Raw genomic sequence first — 12781 nt, forward strand, 5'->3', positions numbered from 1 at the left:
TGTTGGGAAAAAGGAAAGGCTTTAATTTTGCTTTATTGAATAAACAATATTCTAGAAGTGAGGGAGGGATGGGGACACAGTCATTCTTCTAGTCAAATTTCCTCTAGTGCCTGCAGAGGGTTGAATTCCAAGTTCCAGGGGTCCCCTTCAAGGCCACCAGAGCAGGTATTTGTGTTCACATCAACATCCCCAGAAATGAATCCGAAAGGAGCTGAAAGAAGGAATTCCATTAGCCACCTCAAGCCTGAAGTTGTAAAGCCCCATCTACTTCCTGGCTTCACACCTCTTGTGTCCCTTTGTTTGAACGATGGTCAGCTTGCAGCAATCCAAGCCACCCCAAAGCCTTCTTTAAAGCTCCTTTGAGCAGCTCCAGAATGCTAACGCTGTCACAACCTTGTGGTGCTGGAGCCAGCGGAAAGAAAGGAGAGCGATTCAAAGAAAACACTCAAGGCAGACAGGATTCCAGCCTCAGTTGTGTGCTGGGCTGTTACAGAAGAAGAGGATCAAGTGGGGTGGTCCAAGTGTGGACCGTCTTTCCCTAAAAGAGTCCCTGAGCAGCCATGTTGGAAGGGAGGGCCATCTCCTCCAGCCAGGTGATTGGAAGAGGGCCGGACACCTGCCTGGCCAATCAGATTCTCTGGAAATTCCATCAGAGCTGAGGGACATTCACTGAGGGTCATTGGGAGCCAAAGGGCTATAAACTTGACCACTGTGGGGAGGCCACATTTGGTCTCATGCCTGGCAAAGTAGAGGTTGCTGGTTGCACTTAAAGCAAAATCCAGAGCTGCTGAGGACAGAGGCAGAGACTCCAACTCCCAACCGGGTGCTCCATGGAGGTCTAGCTGCTTTTGTTCATTTTTGATTGGTTAAAGCATTTTGAATGGGCATTTGCCCTTGCTGTCACCTAGGCTGATGACAGAAACAGCAGGCAAACATGTAGTTCAGTGCAAGAAGACTGCCCTAACTGGGCTGGTCCTCATGACATGGGCTGCCTTCAGTGGTGGTGTCCTTCTCCCAACCGGAGGGACCCAAATAAAACTGCTAAAGACAGCCAATATGGAGATGGCCAATTGTCCACAAGTGCCTGGACCAGATGCTACCCTTGCGGCCCCTTTCCACCTGAGTCCTTCTGAGCTCCATCACTGGCATAGTCAGTGTCCGCCCCGCCCCCACCCGGGTTCTGTGCCAGTCCCCAGCTCCTAGTGGCCACTGGAGGTTGTAGGGGGAGGGGAGCAGGAAAACAGTGGCAAAGGCGGCTCCCCAGGCCAGTCCTGCAGGCCAGCGGGCTTCGCATTGGCTGGAGAGGACAGCACCTGAAGTCTGGACTACCCGCGTCGCTCGCAGTGCCTGAACCACAATCTCCCCTTTGCCTTTTGAAACCCCGCGCCCTGTCTCTTTCCAGGTTACCTCATTTCTCAAAAGTTCCAGGATTGCTGATTCTGAAAGAATCTGAAAGTGCCCTGGAAACTCAAGACCTCATTGGGAAGACTGAGGTGCTCTGCTGGCCCAAGGAGACTGGGGGCGGGGAGCTTCCTGTCCCCCCAACTAGGCTGGGCATCCCCCCGACTCCAGAACACCTTACTTCATGAAATCTGGAGATTTGGCCATCGCGTGTTCAAACTCTGAGAAAGACAGCATATTGTCGTTGTCCAGATCTGACTCATTCAGGACCTGGACAGGGGCGCAGAAGGAGCCAGAATGCAGGGAATCAGAAAGTGAGATGGGGGTGCAGGGGTGGGGAGCAGGGACCACATGCTGAGTGATACCACAAGCCAGGCTCTCTGCCCGGCGCTTAGCATGCCTAGACTCCCCTGGAGACAGGTTCTCTGCTCCCTGCCCGCCCCCCGCCCCACCGTCCTGCCCCCGACAAGGACACAGAGATGCAGAGATGAGGTTATATGTACTGCTGTCTGGGACCTTGTGGGCTGATCTCATCATGGGCAAGAGTCCTCGTGGTGTCTCCAGCACAAACTTGGCAGTGAGAACGGTGTAGGGATGATGGGCAGGGTGACGACCTCCACCCACTCCTGTCGCCCAGTCATAGGTGGGGGTCCGCACTGCAAGGTGCACAGTCAGGGTGGGAGGCAGCCCGGAGCCCTCATGGTTTTATCTTTGCTCCCAGTTCCCATCCAGACCAAAGAGTTCTCGTGGTCTTAGGACAGATGGGCCCAGGGCTGTCTTCTTGTCCTTTGGACTGTCACATGAGGACATCTGGGCATTGTGTGGTGCTGGTATAGTGTGGGGAAGGAGACGTTGTGATGTGTCCATCTGAGGCTGAGCTGCTGTTGGCCCACCCGCCTGCAGCGGCTACAGTGTTGGTGGGAGGGCCCCTTGGATGAGGGGTTTGGGCTACTGCTCTGGGGACCCAGGAAGGGAGTCATGATCCTGGAGGGAGAACAGAAAATTGGGGGTAGTTGTTTCTACCAAGCATGCATCCCCCAGAGCCCCTCATTGCCTGCCATCAAGAGGCTTCCAGTGATGGCTGGACCCACCCTCCTGCCCCACAGCCCTGGGCACACACATGGCTGGTGAGGTCGGTCAGCAGGTCCTCTGACATGTCGTTGCTGTTGAGCAGCCGGAGAATGATCCTCTGCAAGTCCTCCTCGTCAATGAAGCCATTCTCGTTAAAATCTGCCAAGAGGAGGTAGGGCCTCAGAGGGAGGGAGTCCTGGGGCCAGGGCATCGGCTGAAAACTGCAGGCTCCCACCAGCCTCTGTTGAGGCCCCAAGGAGCCCAACTCTGCCAGGTGGACCTAGAATCTGAGACTCAAGGGGACCTGGGCAGGCCTGAGGGTGGGGAGTTGCAGCAGCAGAAGGCAGGTTCGATTCTAGATCTCGTGATGACAGTTGAATAGGAAACACACAAACCTTAGGAACTGTGTAATATCCCACATTGAAGAATGACAGCTAGAGCTAACTTGGGCCCAGAGTGGAGGAATGAGTTTGCTGGTGTCACGGGGACCCTTCAGGGGTGGAGCCAAGACCTTGGTCTCTATTTTCCAAGGAAGGGTGTGGACATAAAGGTCCAGTTGAGCACCTCACTCCTTAGGCAGGTGGCTCTCCCCTGGCTGAATATTAATCAGCCACGGGGACTGGACGCTAAAGCCAATGATGTTCATCTAAGCGCTCCCCACACGGCTCCGCTGCGGCACACCACGGGCAATGGATCAGAGCCAGTGGGGGAGAGGCAGAGGGGCTTGGGAGGGGCCAGCGTCAGAACTGGAGGGAGTGGGGCCCCGCAGTGACCTTGCGCTGCTGGCGAGAAGCCCTGCAGCCTCTCCTGAGACCCTTCCCCCTACCCCCCTGCAGTGTTTCCAGGTATCCCGCTGGCCCAGCTCCCATATGCAGAGACTGCGGCAAAGCAACATGGCTTTGATCCCAAGCCATCTGAAAACAGAATAATTTGCTGAAGTAAAGTGTGGTCCTGGACAGTTCCCTTCCTTTGGGGGTGCCAGGGCAGAACAGCCTGGGAAAGGTCTAGGGGCTGGGAGCTCTGGGCTACCGGCCAGCCCATGTGGCCTCAGAAGTCTCATGACCCGCGTTCTTGGCCACTTTGCGGGGGGACTCTTCTGCTATTTCCCAGCAAGGAGGGAAAGGAGAGAGCTGGTGGGCTCAGTTTTCAGGTGTCCCTCAAACTCTTTGACCATCACCATCCCGATCTGTCATGTTACTCCTCGCAATTTACAAAGTACTTTCACAAAATTAGCTCATTTGAGTGAGTGAGGTAAGGCAGGCCTTCACCACTATTCCCATGGGAACTGAGGTTGCCTCCCTCACCACTCCCAGCCACTAGCATCCCCATGTCAGAAGCTGGGAAGGTCTGGGAAGATCAGCCACTGGTGCTATGGCACCTGTCTGAGGGTAATTCACAGCTGGTGGGAGCCGTGTTGACCCGAGCAGAAAAGCAGTGCTGGGATGCTGATCTCTGACAGGTAGAAAGTCTCCCCAGAGACACTGAGAGAAGAGGATGGATCAGGTGGAGGCCAGGACGGTCCCTCAGAGCAGAGACTGGAGGCCAGGAGGTATGTCCTGGGTAGGTGTGGCTGGCTGGCTGGATTTGACCAACAGCCATTCATCCTTTCCTTCTTCCTAACAGAACTGCAATTCATGTTTATGTCCAGCTTAAAATACACAGCCTTCCAGTCCCCCTTGGGGCTATGTGTGACTATGTAACAGTTCTGGCCAATGACGTTATAGCCAAAGTTTGCTGGGTGGTGCTTCCAAGAAAGTTTGTTAAAGAAGAGTAGATGTCATCTGTGTGTTTCAGTGTCCATTTTGTCCTTATCCCCTCTCCCATCTCTTTTTCTCCCTGACTGGGATGACGAGATACCTGTAGGAACAGAATACATTTTGTGACTCTGAGAACGGCAGTCCCATTAAAGATGGGAGATTAGGAGGCTTGAAGGAGCCCAGGCCCTTGGTTGCCTCCTGGAGCCATTACCTCAGCTCTGGACTGCCTGAATCCAGGATTTCTTTTTTTTTCAAACACGGATGCTCTTACAAGTAACTGAATGCAGTCCTAACTGATATAGTAGGTCAGAGCAGTAGTAACTCTTCAGCACTTTTTTTTTTTCCTGCTGCACTTTAGAATCCATCAGGGAGCTTTCAAAAAGTGTACCAACCAGGGCATACCCAACACCATCACATCAAGTCTCTGCAACTGGGGCCCAAGCAACCGTAGGTCTTGAAAACTCCATAGGTAATTCCAATGTCGTCCATGCTGTAGTCCATGGGATCACAGAGAGTTGGACACGACTCAGCAACTGAACAACAGCGATTCCAGTATTGGCAACCTTGGAAAATCAGTGGGTTAGAGCCATGCTTCTGAAACTTTCAGGTGCAGAGGAACCATCTGGGAGTCTTGTTCAAAGGTAGATTCTGATTCAGTAAGTGGAGACTGAGGCCTGAGATTCTACATTTCGAGCAAGCTCTCAGCCAATGATGCTGCTGCTGGTATCTAGCCCACAATTGGTGTAATGAGGGGTTAGAACATTGAGTTAGGTCTTCAGACTGGCTAAGGATGATCTCTGAGGCTATCACATCATCATCCTCTCTTCTCTTTTCTTTCTCCTTTTCTTTCCCTTCTTTTTAGTCCTCCTCTTCTTCCTGCATTCCTACCACTACCACCTCAATTTCTAGAGCAGCCGTCATGGGTCAGGCACCAGGCTCAGAGATTCACATGTCCTATCTTCAATCCTGCTGACAGCTCTGTAAGGTAGCAAATCTTCTGAGCCCGAAGAGAATTCAGATTTGCCTGAGTCTAGTTGATGAAGCCTTGGAGTTTACGAGTCCCTAGGCATCTATTTGCACCACTGATTTGCATGAAGGCTCTGTGCTTTTTGCTTTTGCAATGGAGCTCAAAAAGGAAGGAAACTGTTTAAGGGGGCCCTGGAGGGGGGTAGAGGGGAGAAGATACAAGGACTGTGTAGGGGACTGGAGTGTCTCCTTCTTGATGTGACCTGAGGACCCTGCCTGACCTCTCAGGAGGGAGGACCTTCCCCCCATTCTTGAGCTGAAGATATTTGAGCTCCCCTGTCTTGAGGGAACTTATCTAGTTCCCTGAAGGTTTGGTGGTTTTGTTTGTTTAGCTCTAGAAACAATGGAAAGACAGGTGAGACAGATATCTTTTGGAACATCTGCCCAGCCTACACTACCATCTCTGGGCAGCATCTCAACTTCCAGTGGTTGGCCTCAGAAGCCACGTTTGTTTATGTGACTCTGCTTCTTTGCTGTGGATGACTGGACAAGCTTGGTCACCTAACCCAAGGGCAGCTGGATCTCTGGTTTCATGGAGCCAATAAGCATCTCCTAAGAAAATGGAAATGAGAGACAGAGATGCTTGTGGCCCATCAATCAGAGTGAAGCCCATAGGTCATGTGAAGGCTGGGGTAGTCATCTTTGGTGCATAGGCACAGAGGCATAAAAATTAGATCTGCAGAAAGAGAAGGTGCACAGAGAGAAGCAGAGATAAGAGACTAGGCAGCCACAGAGAGAAAAGGAGAAAGGAACTACCTGGCTTCCTGACCACTTTCCAGCTGCATTTGAGGCCCTCAGGAAGCCTGCTTCACTTCTGCCATGGACTCCACACTGCTTATGGTGGACAAACTCTAGTGCCTTCCTTCTCTCATGATCTGCTCTTCTTGGCGTTCATGCTTTTGTCTAATTGACACACCCATCTAGTGTGTAGGGGGACTTACATCTAAGCAGCAGGATTTGGCAACAGATGAGATGTCTATAATATAATATGTTATATTGCCAGCAGTCTGGCCCAAGAGGCTCCCTAGCTGTCTTGGAAGAAACAACTGGCCACGTGGGGAGGCCCATGTACTAGGAGCATAGATCACCCTCTGGAAACCGAGGGCAGTGTGCAGGCGGTAGCCAACAAAAGGCCAGGGCTCTAAGTTCTGTGTTGTCCAGTTGCTCAGACATGTCCATGAATTCTGCCAACAACTGGAGTGAACTTGTAAGTAGGTTTCTCCCCTGTCAATCATTCTTCAGGTGAGATTGCAGCCCAGCCAAAACCTTGATTGCAATCTTGTGAAACCCTAAGTTGAGGACCCGACCAAGCTGTGCCCAGACTCCTCACCCACAGCAATTGTGAGATTATAAGTATGTTTCATCTAAAGCCATTAAGTTTGTGGTAACTTATTATACAGCAGTGGAAAACTAATACACTGCTGCTCTTCCTCAGTTGCCTTTTACCCAGGTAACTTCCTGTTACTTGCACGGGTAAGACAAGAGCACCTAGTCTGGGTCAGCATTTTGCACCCAAAAGAGCTGGCCCATCCAGAAGAGTACTAGCTGGCCCATCCAGAAGAGTACTAACAGGGGACAGGAGAGGCTACAGATAGCACTGCAAGTGCTCTGTGGTGGAAGGAAGGCCCGACAGAAGTATCACAGCTCGTGAACGAGAATTCTGTGGATAGCTTGGAAATCCCTGGGGACTCCCAGGAATACTTGGGGTAAGGAAGGAGGAATAATACTGAATGGACTACTAAACCAACTGAATTTGGGTCTGTGATTTCATTTGTACTTGCCCCTCTTGAAGTTCACTATAAACTTGTGTCTCCCACCAAATTTAGAACATTTGAGGCCATTATTTCTTCAGATATCTTTTCTGCCCTGTTTTTCTCTCCTCTCCTTCTGAGATGTCAGTTGGATATTTGTTAGACCTTCCTATGGTCCTACATGTCCTTCAGGATCTGTTTCTTTTTCCTCATTATATTTTTCCTCTCTGTTCTTCAGATTAGATGATATTCTATTGATCAGTCTTCAGGTTTACTGACTCTTTCATCTTGATTCTCCTGCTAAGCTCAACTGGTGAATTTTTATTTCAGACATTTTATTTTTGAGTTCTGGTTTTTCCATTTGATCCTTATAGTTTCTATTTTTCTACTGAGAATTTCTATCTTTTCATTCATTAGGAGCCCATTTTCTTTTACATCATTTGAAGGTACTAATCAGCTAATCTCAACATCTGGCTCATATCAGAGTCAGTCCTCATTCTTGGGAATGCATCATTTTTTTGTTTAAAAAATACTAAGATATTGAATAATTTTATCTTAGACATTATAAATGTTTTATGTAGAAACTGTGGATTCTGTTATATTCTTCCAAAGAGTGATGAATTTTCTATTCTAGTGGGCAACTGATTAGACTTTAGCTGCAATCCCTATCACTCAGGGACCTTGTTAAAATGCAATGGCAGCTCAACTCTCCATTCAGTTCTTTCATTCTTACCTGAGCTGCTTTAAGTTCACCCTGGTATATATGGTTTATAGGTCAGAATGAGATTTGGCTCCTTCTGACTTTCTTTCATGGACTCTCCCTTCTTTTGACTTTTGAGGGGAAAGGGGTCCTAAACTCTCTGATTTTTCAAGTCAGAAATAGATCAGGTTTTCTACCAGTCCTGTATGATGCCACTTACTGAAGCTCACCTTCAGGCTGGAAAAGTGCAAAACTAAAAGTTGGGGGAGGTGGGTGGAGAGCCATTCATACCATTTCCTTTTATCAGGGGTTAAGTCTATGCTTTCCGTAGCCATGCAGTGCCATGAGGTAGCTGATTTTTCCATTTTGTTTAGAGTTTATAGTTGCTTTCTGCAGAAGCGACAGTATAATAGGAGCTTACTCAGCTTTTCTCTGTAGGGAAACTTTTGATTTCATATGCGTTTACTGGATACTAAGCCTGAAGACATATCAAATACAAAAATATCATTAAGCCCCTTTCACATGAGAGATGAGACACTGAGAGTTCATAGGTCCCTCTGGATTAAATCCCCTTCACTCCATTCTATCCAAGTCCACTTGGCTAAGGCAGGAATTAGATGGTGTCCGCCATGTGGGGAGTGGGTGGGGGAAGCCGGTAGAAAAGGAAGACAGGAGAGATGAGGAACTATACAAGCCTAAATGTTCAAGTCCTTTGGCCCCAGGGGTTGTCAAGATGAGTTTGAAGCCTTGCACATGATCTGTTTGAAGGCTTTGTTTCTTTCCTTTTGGTTCCTTTTGAGAATTTCCAGGTCCCCAAATATGTTAGGGGTTCATGAGGCTGAAGAGCAGAACTTTAGCAGAGCTTTGTGGCTCCCTGACAAGATCAGAGGCATAAAATGTCATGGGATCGCAAAGATGATCTCTCTCAACTTGCTCATTTTTAAGATGAGGAAACGGAGGTTCTAAAAAGTAAACCGTTTTGCCCAAGATTTCTCAGCTATTTGGTGGCTAAGATAGTTCCAGTGTTTAAATCTTTTAACTTTTATAGAACAAGCATAACCCCTTCATGCCCATATATAGTCCTCTCTTTCTCTTTCTGGCCTGCCCATGCTACTATATGGAATATCAGCACCAGTGACTCCATTTGCCTCTCTCTGGTGACATGGAAGGGAAGTCATCAATCCATTAGAGCTGGACTTCTCAACCATTAAAAAAAAAAAAAAAGATCCACAGTACTTGAGAAGTATAATACCCCTCATACTCAAGTAATCCCCAATGAACAGCATCAGACCAATGCATTGATGCTGATGGGTTCCAGATGTGGTACTCTATGGCCCTTGTCCTACCACTCAATCCCCACAGCACCCACCATAGATGCGGAAGGCGTACTCTATCTTCAGGCTGGGGCAGGCCTGCTCGCTGAACACAGATGCCATGCCCAGCACATCCTCGAAGGAGAACACGTTGTTGTGGGAGAACACTCTGCAGATTCGGTCTCTGAAAGGGTTGACCTGTAGGTGGGCAGGAGGAGAAAGAGGCAGGAGGCTTGTCAGTGTCAGGTTCATGCCTCTCAGGGCCTCATTAATCTATTAGAAGCACAGTGTCCTGGGTTTGGGAAGAAAGCAAGAGCAACAACCTAAATACTGGAGTAGATGTTAGGTCAATGAGCCAGGATCATGGACCTGATGGAGGGTACCTAGGATGAAGGACCACACTTAACATCACTCTCCCCACTGTTGTCTTCTGTTGTCTTCTCCTGCAGGTACTTTCCAAAGGCTCATTTTTTGGTTGTTATTCTTTTTTTTATGTTTATTAATTTGTATGTAAAATTTGGAAAATACCACCCATAATATTAAAAATGGGATAAATGTTGTTCCTGATTCACTCTCCTTGTTTAACTACTATTAACCTATTGATGTAGAAGTCAGACTGACCCAGGTTTCAGTCCTGGCTTCACTGTTTACTAGTGACCATTTTACATAATCTCCAGAGCCTAAGATTTCTCATCCACAAGATCGGGTGGGATAATACTACTTAATAGACCTACTTAATAGGTCTGTTGTGAGGATTAAACACGACAGGTTTAAAGTTGAGTGTGTGTGTGTGCTCAATTGCTTCAGTCATGTCCAACTCTTTGCAGCTTTATGGACTGTAGCCTTCCAGGCTCCTCTGTCCATGGGATTCTTCAGGCAAGAATACTGGAGTGGGTTGCCATGCCCTCCTCCAGGGGATCTTCCTAACCCAGGGATTGAACTCATGTCTCTTACATCTCCTGCATTGGCATTAGGTTCTTTACCACTAGCCCCACCTGGAAAACCCTAAAGTTGCACAATAAATAACACTCAACAGATGGTAGCTCTAAGTTGGTATACAACTACTACAAGATATTATTATAAGTTGGTATACAACTGCTACAAGATATTATAATTTGCACAGCAGTTTTCATTTTTAAACCAACTAGTTCTCAAATTTGAGTCCCAAGCAAGAAAGCGTCATGTGATTTTAGAAACCCTGATTTCTCTAAAGTGGGCCTGGCCAGGGTCATTCATGAGAGGGTTCTTCTGAGCTGGCACCATAAGGTTCTAAGCCATTTCTCAACCAGCTCAGTGGCAGCTCATGAAGGCCACCTTGCTGTTCTCCCTCCAGCCCCCAGGAATGTACAGGTGGGATGCGCTGTGGGGATGGGCAAATTTAAGGAGAATTAGAGGCACAGAACAATCTTGGAAATATTTAAAAGTAACATATTCATCTTTGTCATTCTCCTCCTCCTGCTCTCTGTGTCCCTTATCCATCCCCATCTAGTGGGACTCCTTGGCCCACAATTGCTCAGAAATCCAGCCTCTGTCTCCTCTAACCTCACACTATTGCTGGTAGGCCTTATCAGATTCCAGCTTTGCTTCTGGTGTCCCAGACTGACTGCTGATCACTCCCTGCTCATCAACCAAATTTCCATTTTCTTAGATGCATCTCACCTAAGAAAGCTATTTGATTCTGCAAATTCAAACAGCAGTTTCTCCATCTTCCAAAGTTTTAATTAGTGGAAACAAACCTTTGGTTGATTTTTCTAGTCCCCTTTGACTGACAAGGTATTTCTTCAAGGCTCCAGGCTTCTTGCAAAAGGAGTAGTTCCAGAGCACACGCACCCTAACAGCTCCCTCATTGGAACCCAGCCCCAGCCTCAGCCTCTCTGGGCCCATGACCTTGTCTATTACTCCTTGGAGCTGGCCTAGCTTCAGCCAGTGCTTTGCTCTCTGGTTTTAATGTCTCCACTTTGGAGACATTCGTCATGAACATTTCTGTTTTGTTTCTTTTGAACTCAGCTACAATATGAAAATCTATGGTTTAATTCTATTTGGTGTATGCACTTGAGATGGGAGAGAGGACATTCTGAGTCATCTCCCGTGACTGTGTAGATCTCTAGCCTTAATGAGCATACTGGTTATCCGAGGTCCTTTTGAACACATGAATTGTAACTCCTGCCCTCAGAGATCCTGTTTTAGAAGATCTGAGGTACAACCCAGCATAATGGATTGAATTGCATCTCCTCCAAATTTTATATGTTGAGATTCTAACCCCAAATAGCTCAGAATGTGACCTCATTTGGAAATAGGGCCATTGCAGAGGTGGTTAGTTAAGGTCATATTAGGTCTAGGGTGGGCCCCAGACCTAACATGAATGTTGTTTTTATAAAATGGGAAATCTGGACACAGAGACAGTCAGAGAGAACATCACATAAAGATGAAGGCCAAGATCTGGGTGACACAGGCTCTAGCCAAGGAATGCCAAATATTGCCAGAAAACTTCTGGAAGCTAGGAGGGAGGGGTGGAAAAGATTCTTCCTCCCTGCTCTCAAAAGCAACCAACCTTGCATACACCTTGATCCTCAGGCTTCCAGCCTCCAGATAGTGAGACAACACATTTCTGTCTAATCTACATAGTTGTGATACTTTGTGATGGCAGCCTTAGTAAATCAATACACTGAGAGATCTGCATTGTAAATAAGATTTCCAATTGACAGGATTAATCTCATATATATACTTAAATGTGTTTCAGGAGTGGCCAGAGTCTAGGTGAATCTGGGCTGTGCTGCTAGGCCTTCCAAACTAGCTCCTGTTTCCTCTGTCCATTCACCTCCATGCTTCCTAGAAAGCTCCCTTTGCCTGCCTCAAATGAATCCTGATAAGAGCTATCTAGTGTGATATATTCCAAGTCACATGCACGTAGCTAAGTGGCTTTACAGATTACTTTGCCAAATTGTAACTAAATTAACTCTCACAAATGGATAGGTGCCTTAACAAGATTCCTGCAAGGAAACCACAATTGAAGATAATGCTTACAATGCAGATGCAAGTGAACAAGAAAATGTCAGGTCAGATACCTCTCGTACTTAAAATGGGAATTCTTCTCTATGAGGTAGAAACAATGAGAATCCAATCAGATGTAATGGGAAGTCCCATCTCCAGTTCTGTTCTCCTGCACTCAGATCAATAAGCCCACTGCCTAAGCATCTATCCAACCATGGGATGAGATACTAACCCTTCCCTGGGGGTTGCCCCTACTACTTGGCTTTACTGGGAGTCATGGGGATTGTTGTTCAGTCGCTCAGTCGTGTCCAACTCTCTGAGACCCCATGAGCTGCAGTACGCCAGGCTTCCCTGTCCTTCACCATCTCCTGGAGCTTGCTCAGACTCAAGTCCATTGAGTCGGTGATGCCATCCAACCATCTCTGTTGTCCTCTTCTCCTGCCTTCAATCTTTTCTAGCATCAGAATCTTTTCTAATGAGTCAGCTCTTTGCATGAGGTGGCCAAAGTATTGGAGCTTCAGCTTCAGCATCAGTCCTTCCAATGAATATTCAGGGTTGATTTCCTTTAGGACTGACTGGTTTGATCTCCTTGTAGTCCAAGGGACTCTCAAGAGTCTTCTCTAACACTACAGTTCAACAGCATCGATTCTTTGACACTCAGCCTTCTTTATGGTCCAACTCTCACACCCATATATGACTACTGGAAAAACCATAGCTTTGACTAGATGGACCTTTGTTGACAAAGTAATGTCTTTGCTTTTCAATATGCTG

General features: G+C 47.6%; 1 protein-coding gene across 2 annotated transcripts in view; it reads right to left on the reverse strand.

The window, feature by feature from the left end:
* Window positions 1-36: 36 nt before the first annotated feature.
* The window catches only part of CIB4 (calcium and integrin binding family member 4), a 65239-nt gene continuing 52494 nt past the window's right edge, over window positions 37-12781 (reverse strand). For both annotated transcript variants that reach the window (XM_065927213.1, XM_065927212.1), the window contains 4 exons: window positions 9076-9217; window positions 2522-2631; window positions 1583-1671; window positions 37-211 (listed from right to left, as the gene is read on the reverse strand). In XM_065927213.1, the coding sequence (XP_065783285.1) occupies window positions 181-211; window positions 1583-1671; window positions 2522-2631; window positions 9076-9217 (372 nt within the window). In that variant the 3' untranslated portion in view covers window positions 37-180. The remainder of the gene's footprint in view (window positions 212-1582; window positions 1672-2521; window positions 2632-9075; window positions 9218-12781) is intronic.

Source organism: Muntiacus reevesi, chromosome 3, assembly GCF_963930625.1.
Source record: "Muntiacus reevesi chromosome 3, mMunRee1.1, whole genome shotgun sequence".
Lineage (NCBI taxonomy): Eukaryota > Metazoa > Chordata > Mammalia > Artiodactyla > Cervidae > Muntiacus > Muntiacus reevesi.